The sequence below is a fragment of the Colias philodice genome, chromosome 10 (assembly GCF_061535455.1).
Source record: "Colias philodice isolate Cphi_HAF_F1 chromosome 10, ilColPhil1 Martin Lab GWU primary, whole genome shotgun sequence".
Classification (NCBI taxonomy): domain Eukaryota; kingdom Metazoa; phylum Arthropoda; class Insecta; order Lepidoptera; family Pieridae; genus Colias; species Colias philodice.
Window position 1 is genome coordinate 4,822,427 of NC_143095.1, and position 8,946 is coordinate 4,831,372.

The 8,946-nt window shown below is 33.8% G+C and overlaps 2 protein-coding genes across 2 annotated transcripts in view; one reads left to right on the forward strand and one right to left on the reverse strand.

Annotated features, from left to right (window-relative positions):
• LOC149485143 (coiled-coil domain-containing protein 12) overlaps positions 1–2,291 on the forward strand; it is a 480,484-nt gene extending 478,193 nt beyond the window's left edge. Inside the window, exon 4 of the transcript XR_016316194.1 lies at positions 702–2,291. The gene's annotated coding sequence lies outside the window, so the exon portion shown is untranslated. The remainder of the gene's footprint in view (positions 1–701) is intronic.
• A 417-nt stretch (positions 2,292–2,708) lies between these two features.
• Positions 2,709–4,030, reverse strand: LOC149485167 (uncharacterized). The gene is made up of 2 exons (XM_089699600.1): positions 3,844–4,030; positions 2,709–3,746 (listed from the first exon to the last, which is right to left on the reverse strand). Exon 2 carries the CDS (start codon positions 3,731–3,733, stop codon positions 3,389–3,391), a length of 345 nt encoding a protein of 114 aa, XP_089555726.1. The 5' UTR covers positions 3,734–3,746; positions 3,844–4,030; the 3' UTR covers positions 2,709–3,388.
• Between the last annotated feature and the right edge of the window lie 4,916 nt (positions 4,031–8,946).

Below are 8,946 nucleotides of genomic sequence, written 5' to 3' on the forward strand. Positions count from 1 at the left end.
AGTAAATATTGTACAAAGAATTGGTTAATAATATAAAAAATAAAAATACCATACCAAATTTGTTGATAAGATTTTTGACTTGGGATACCTACCTACTTAGTACCTACATGCATTTTGACGAACACGTAATTTTTTCTTTTCTTTTTTTTAATATTAGATACCCACATTATCAAGCTTTTTTTAATTTATATTAAAGCTTTGTTTTGAAAAGCTCACGTAAAACGAATTCTTCATAAATTACTTTTTTTGCCAAAAATATACTCTATCATCTAATATTAAAATAACGTTTGAAAAATAAATCATTTCAATATTTACCAGTTTCCTAACAATGGCTGTCTGCTTTTAAATGTTATTATTCTACCAATTGCATGGGAAATTATAATAATCTTTATAAGTAACATTCGCATTCAAGTCACATGTGATAGGGGTCATCTATTAACGAGTGGGAAGTGTTAGCACGTGCCACCCGCATCTCAGCGGATCGTTTGATGTCACCGCACCGATGGCGTGCGGCCTCTGCTCGATTGAGGCGATTTACGTGGGAACTTCCACACCGATTATCGTTATCGCCTCGTGATCACAATCGGTAACTTTCAGCTTTGCTAAAAGTGTAAGAACGTCCGTGTAATGGAAAAATGGATATTGAGCTCGCTATATTCATTGGGGTTTCAGGTAAAATTGGTATAAATAAACGGGTCGAGCATTACAGGTAAATTAGCTTGGAGAAATTTTTGCGTTTGTAGTAGTGTATGGTCAGCAAATAAAATAAAACAACATTTTATTTTTAGTTTTTATTTTATACAGGGTTACTTGTAAAACACCAGCAACCTCGCAGGACAAGATAGCTAACATCATAAGTAACAACATTTGTTCTACGACTTTTGGCATAACGCAATAAATTATTTTTAAATGATTTTTTAAACTTTTATTGTACTCTCCTTACATTTGTAAGTCTATGTTCTATTAATTATCGGATGGACGACGCGACGCCCCCTTCCCCCTCTCGTTCGCTTTTTGTTTACGTAATTTTTGGGAGGCGTAGAGTTTATAATATTCAGACGGAAAATTAAATGAATATTTATTTTTGTATGAAAATAAAATCTAACAAATTATCAAAAGTCGTAGAACAAATGTTGTTACTTATGATGTTAGCTATCTTGTCCTGCGAGGTTGCCGGTGTTTTACAAGTAACCCTGTATATATAAGGGATTTTAAATTAAACTACTTATATGTGTTTCTCCTCTGAAAAAGATGAGACTTTATTTTAATATTTGCACATTTAACATACATATAACTTTTACATTAACAATGTTACTAAAATGAAAAATTTACTAACCTGAAAAAGAAACGACATTTAAAGTTTAATTCTTTAGTTTGAGAAGTCAAAGGCTTGCCTCGACCATGTTTTAACACTGGAGCCATATTGAATTAACAATATAAAGTTACAACACTTACACACAAATTAAACACTAGTTATGGCCCTGCCTTCATACAAAACTGCTGAATACGCCGTTCGCACGGGAATAGAATGTGGATGCGATTTCCCTTAGTTAGCATCCAAGCTTACGTCTTTATAATTATTAAACTGTATAAATTCATTCTTTAATTCCGGTCTGCATCGTGCAGACATGGGTGTAAAAGTCTCATTTTAGCTATTAAATGTAGTTTTTAAATACATCTGAGTTTTCATTTGGGGCCTCCGGCTGCGGGACATGTAATTCACTTCAACAAATATTATAACAATAATAACAAATAATAACAACAATCAACAAATACAAAATTTATCAATTAAACTACGTACATAATAATTATAATTTTTGAATGAAATGTGCTTTATGTTCTAACGGTACCAAACGACTGCACGTGGCACCTGCGGACAGCGTAAACTGGTTTATTCTGGTTTTGTGCGTGTTTCCACTTTCCACTATCAAGTGACGATTTATTTATTTGTTTTGTTTCGTAATTATTATGGTCAAATATTAATTATGAAACAAATTATAATGGACACGATATTTTATTGTTTCACGGTAGTCGCCTTGTCGTTTGCTCAAGGACGTAAAATTGAATGATATATTTTTTTTTATAAAGTCAAAACCATTTTCTTTCAAATAAAAACTTGTTTTTATTGAAAACAAAAGTGTTGCTAGGAATAAGTATAAAATTAAATAGTAATGTTAGGATATCGAAACATTTTTGTATAGGCCAGAACGATATAGTGGAAACGCGCTCTAAGATCTGAGTAATATACACACCACTACATATGCAAAAATTTCTCCAAGCTAATTTACCTGTACCTAGCTCAATGTTGTTACTTATGATGTTAGCTATCTTGTCCTGCGAGGTTGCTGGTGTTTTACAAGTAACCCTGTAAATCTTGTTCAGGTGTGCGCGTAGATACATATTGAGATTAATAAAATTAAAAAGTTTACTAATGGTAATAAGTAGTGAAGGTCATAGCATGGTCATAGCCTTGTAGAATGTACGTACCAGGATTACATAGGTACGTTATAATATGTACATTGTACATGTAGGTTTGAAATTATCTAGTATTGGAGACAGGAAAGCCACCAACGTCTGATGGAAACTGATCAGAGTTCCCCATTCTTATACCTAATAAATAAAATCCTTTGGAAATCATTTTTCTTTCCTAATACGCGTACCTAATTGATACCTATAAAATATTAAAATTAAACTAACTTAACCCGGCGTCTGTATGGTAGAAAATTGTTACACCGACTGTCAAGTGGGTCAAAATTACCCTGAATTGTAGAAGCCTTTATTTTGTTGAACTTTAAATATATAATAAATATATGAGTATATTTTAGTTAGAACACTAATTTTAAGGTTATGCAGCAGAAATAAAAGGCAATTTAACTAATCGTAGCATCTTTGTTTGAGTTATGAAAAAACATACAAAAATAATCAACAAAAATAGACATCCTCAGTCTCGTTACTATAAAATAACATAAATGTTCACTTATAATCTTACAATTATCGTTTTGGTGTAGTTGAAAACGAGATCTTTCAAACTTAAATCAAAATAAAAATGAAACAGTCCTAAGTTAGTCTCATTCTTGCAACATATCACAGCACTCTTTGCAGTACGGAACAATATGTTCGGGACAAATAAACTTGTGACAGTTTGTGCATGTATGCGTCGTTTTGCGATCTTTTTTGGCTGGGCAAACTTGACACCTTTTCCGTACACCTTGTACTTTTGCAGGTGGCTCCTCAGATGGTTCTCCAAGAAAATCTCTGATTCTCTTTCGCGTTTCTCTCGGCAACTGCACGACGTCTTGGCGAGTATTCAAGTGGTTATTTACGAGAGCAAGGCCTAACTTTTTGAGGAATTGGCGCCGTTTTACAATTTGATTATTATTTTTATTCTTCAGCAATCTATTTCTGATAAAGCCGACTTGGCTTGTGGCTGTACTCCTGGAGGCACTGTAATAATATTTTCCATTCTTGTACGTCTATTTTGACGAAAAGGTTGCTTTTGCCACTTAGTTCCGTCTTTGCCAACATAATATTGTGATCTTTGTACCTGTAGTTCACTTAGAGGTGTATCATCTTCGTCACTGCTAGAAGGCGCCTGTTCTGTGTCAGTCTCTTGACTTTGAACACTGACACGATCCTGATCTTCCTCGCTTTCTGACGAAATTCCACTTTTCTCTGAATCAGATTGCTCTAAAATTGCTAAAATACGCTGCCGCTCACATTCATCACGATCCATTTTAAATTATAACCTACAAATAACAGAATACGGAAATTATAATCTTTTTACACTAACTACTAAAATGGCGCATAATTGTTACATTGACTGTATAGTTGGGTCATATTTACCTTTTTGACGTTTGCGCACGTGTAACTCCCGGTGCAGTCGCACGACAACTAAACTGTGGCATAAAACAAGAAAGGTGATGTCTTAACTCCAGCTACTGAGAAGTACGGCAACGTCGCGTTCGATTCTTAAAAGATACAAACAATTGAAAATTGCGCGGGTCATATTGACCCAACCATACAGACGCCGGGTTAAAGCAAAGGTGGAAAATAATCCTGATAGGTACCTAATTACCCAATAAAAACTAGTTAAATAAAAAATAAAAGTTTGGTATCGCTATACATCGTCTTCCCGAGATCCGTTAAATAAATCTGTCTAATCGCCTCGGTACCGAACCTCGCATTGTCCAGACATTGAATGCCTTCATTGTCTGCAGAAGTTACAAAAAGGACTTTAGTTCAACGCGTTAAACTGTTTAATAGTTTTACGAATCTGTTCTTTATTTGTTAGGATTTAGGGGTCTTTATCCGGCACCAACTGATTCAGATAAGATAACACTAAAAAGGGAGATGGAAAAGATTGATGTAACGGCTACTAGCGAGTTTGCGCACGTGCTAAAGCCGGCTGCGCATCTTGTACTGTCTTCAACTTAAAAAATTGGACAATAACGCATTGAAGACGGTTCCTTTCTTATAAATATATTTATAAGGAACTGAATTTGTAAAACGTAAAAGACTTGTTTATCTTCTACAAACGGTTCATAAGCAGTTAGCACGGTAAATATTTTCTGACATACCGTATCGAAGACAATAAGGTCTTCTAAAATGTAATTTTGCATATAACTAATTATTTGTAGTATTTTACTTCAGCACACTTCGAGTAACACAAAAGTCATCTAAGCCGTTTAGCTAGACGTGGCTAGACCGTGCACTTTGCGCGGTTGCCCGTCAAACTGGTAGTCAACAATGTACCTATAGCAATAACGTTGGTTGTAGCTTGCGTTGTAGTCGTAACTTATTGCTTACCTAAAATGAGGTAAGCCAAGCTTTTCAATTGGTTTAATTTAACTATTTTATTTTATTTTCAATAGCACTAGTTAAAAGATTCGCAGAATTCAGAAAGTAGGTATTGCTCAAAACAAGACTTTAATAGAATATCGGATATTTTATATTATTAATTTATTCATACTGAAAAGATTCATCGCCACTGTCGTCTTGAACGCAAAGAGCATCAATTTATTCCTATAGGCTGGGTTTTATATTTAAACAAAAACGTAACTACCACATTGCTAAATTACGAAGTTATAAAAATATATAATTACGGGGTGCTTAGGCCCTTGTTTTGTCGTAAAGATCGTGGGCTCGTTGCTTTGATGGCTTACAGCTGCTATCAGCTATCGCCCTTTTTAAGTTATTCAGAAGCAAAATCTTTTGACTTGCACATTATTAGCTAGTGTACCACTCTTCATTAGTAAAATTATTTAGTTTTAAGCCAGTATAATACAAAAACAAAGCGCCATTGTTGTTTCTTTGTTTCTAACTTTCTAAAGTTAAACATGATCTTCGAACTTCGAATAAATTAATCATAATAATACCATAGCAACATTTTACGCAAGCCTCCGTAAATGAGCATTAGTTTAGTGCACAGAACACGTTTAGTGCAGGTGCTTGGATGTACCAATTAATCTCCTCGTACTCGCACCTACAAGATTTGTCGGATTCCGTTATACGGTTATAGCAATACCCTGTGGCAATACCGCTTAATTTTAAAGACTATTTTTCAAAATTATTAATTAAATATTTGTCTAAAATAGAAACATAGGACTACGTGATAACCTGTGGTGATAACATTTAAGTATGTCTCTAACTTCAATTCAATTCAATTTCTTTGAAGGGTGGCAATTATGTGTATATAATCATCTGTCAACTTGACAGTTCATTCCTCAGAGGAATAAACCTATAGAGTTCTTATATTGAGACAGAACAAAATACATATTTTCTAATCTACTTACTCTTAGTCAATAACAGCATAAGTCAGATTGAGATAGCGATAGAGTATCTGCACTGTCTTCAAACGTAGCGCGCCGGCTATGTTTTGTTTGCCTTCCAGCTGGAGGTCTCGGTGCGTCAAGTGTTTTTAACGAAATTTTTAGAAAATATAAAGTGTATAGTGTTTCTTTTTATTTGTCAGTGTGCTAAAATGACTATTGTATGTTTAGCTACCGGTTATTACTAGTCGAATGTTAGTTTTGGATGAAAACAATGAAAAAATATCTTTCCATCGGTAAGTGATTTTCAGCAAATTGATAAATATTTATGTTCTAACCCTATTTGAAGGTTTTATCAAGCGCTTTTTTATAAGTTTATGTTGTAACTGTAACATTTACCCACTTTATGGGGTTGTGGAATACAAAAGAATTAAATAATTTTTAAAAAATGTCACAATATTATCACGTTTGGCATTTTGTTTACCACCGTAGTGTTGTAACACATTTAGCGTATATTATCGATTTATGACAAAAAATCTATTTCATATTAACGTTGATTTATTTATTTTGTTTCTTATATCAGATTTATATGTAGTTGTTGTAGCAAATAATAGATGTAAATTTTCTACAGCAGGAAAATAAAAAATACCACGTGGTTGTTTTATTTGACTTATCTGTTTAGTTTGTTGTTTCTCTTTTAGATTATTAATAAATTCATTTTGTTTTAGATTTCCAGAGCTAAATAAAAAATGGGTATAAAACATGAGACGTGTAGATTGGACGCCGTCGAAATTTGCTAGATTGTGTTCACTGCATTTCGAGCCTGCCTGTTATCAAGATGGATACTCTAGAAGAATTGTGCAATCTTACGCTTACGTTTTCTTTTGGTCCTTTAGATAATAAATACATTTGTGTGTGAGTGAATTTTTATTTGGAAATTTTTTTACACATTTACTTTAAATGTGTAACTATGTGAAAATTAAACGGTTGATTAAATGACAGTTCTCATAGATGAGAAACTACTATTGAAATACATACTTAATATACATGCGTTTTCAAAGAAAAACCCGCATAGTTCCCATTCCTGTGGGATTTACGGGATCAAAAGTAATTTTTCCAAATTTCATTGTAATCGGTTTAGTAGTATTCGCGTGAAAGAGTAACAAACATCCATCCTCACAAACTTTCGCTTTATTAGTAGGATGTAAGGAAAATGTTTTCTTTAAGACTGTCCTTTTATGAACTTGTTAAAATTCATGCTGACTGTGCCTTTCTCCTCACTCCTTTAACTTTATTGATCTTTATTTTAAATTAGTTACATTTCAAGTTTTAAAATTTATTTTAAAATATACTAGCTTTCCGCCCGCGTTTTTAAAGAAAATCCCGCACAGTTCCCGTTCACGTGGGATTTCCGGTATAAAACCTATCCTATGTGTGTATGTACAAAATTTCATTGTAATCGGTTCAGCAGTGAAAGAGAAAGTTATCCATTCTCGCATAATTTCGCATTTATTATATTCGTAGGATTAAACAAATAATGTATTCAACTGAAATTTATGATTAATTATGTTTTTTTTTTTTATTATTTATTATTTCACGAAACCGTAAATTCAAAATGCATTCACGATTTTATCGATTGAAGCACATCCCATCACTATCACCTTCTATCTATCTAAATACGTACCTATAGTAAAAATGGTGCCATGACTATGTTGAAACGTAGCTTGTAGTCTATAGCTATCTCATTCTTTCATACGACGTTTTCTTTAGATAGAGAGAAACAAATATATGTAAATTGTATACGCTCGATACAAGTACTCTATAGGTTTATTGCTCTGAGGTTCATTCAGCTAATAAATATTACTTGACAGCGTAGACTTGACAGTGACGGCAGACGTATCTCAAATCTCAATCTCAAGAACCGGCTGTTGAAAACAAAACATTTTTTGAAATAATTGCGTGGCTACCTGCAATCACCGATAGAATAGCAATAAACGGTTTTATGATATTTTACTGTTGACTCTGGATTCATGAAGCTGAAGAGTACATTTTTAAACCATTTCATACGTTAATTAGTGGTAAAATCGCATCAGAATGTCGCAAAAACAGAAAAAGAAATCTAAAAAACTAACTGACAAAATGCGGGCCTGTCACATCTCAGCCCCTGACGAGAAGCCGCAGCATTCTGGTACTGTACTGGCTGAAACTTACGATGTAACGCTGGCTTCCAAGTGGCCAAAACGTAAAGAGAAGGTACCTGATATTTTTTTACATCAACCTATTGATTTTGCCCAACATGTGCGTAAACTTCTTTCCTTAGGCATACAATTTTATAAACCGTTCTTGAGTCGCTACCATACAAAAATAACTTGCTTATCGTTTGATGATCACAAAGCTATGATACAATATTTTGAGAAGAAGCTATTGCCTTACCACACATTTGGACATCCAAGCAAGCGTAAAATGAAAATTGTTATCAAAGGCCTACCGCTAGGCATAGATTTGAATAAACTTAAAGCTGAATTAAAAGCAGTTTCAATACCGGTGATTAGAGTCCATACAATGTTCCGAAGAGAAAATATAAAGGACACTAATTGCCTTGTTTTAGCTGTGGTACCATACAGTGAAGAGGGTAAGAAACTTTTACAGGTGAAAAAAATTTTAGGATATGATATTAAACTTGAACCACCGATCAGTAAAACAAAGCAGTGTCACCGCTGCCAGATGTGGGGCCACACTCAACGATACTGCCATGGTCAAGTGAAATGTGTTAAGTGTGCTGGGGAACATATGTCCAAGAAATGTGAACGAGACAAGGACAAGGTACCACCCAAATGCGCCAATTGCAGCGGAGAACACACTGCCAACTATAAACAGTGTCCATGCTGCCCTGATTCCTTGGCGCACATCCTATCTCAAGTTCAGAAGAATTCCAGAATGAAGGTCCTTTACAGAATGTCTGAATTAGTTACAACTGAGAATGTGGAAAGATTATACAAAAATAAATTCTACAAGCCTGTCAGTGCAAATGTAGCATTATAATATTTATACATCAAAGTACTTTAAGGTTATATACTGAAAAACAAAGGTAAATCATTCTGAACATTGTAAACAATATAGGCATGAAAATGTTTGTGATATTTTTGGTAAAAACTAAGTTAAAATTAAATAAAAACTA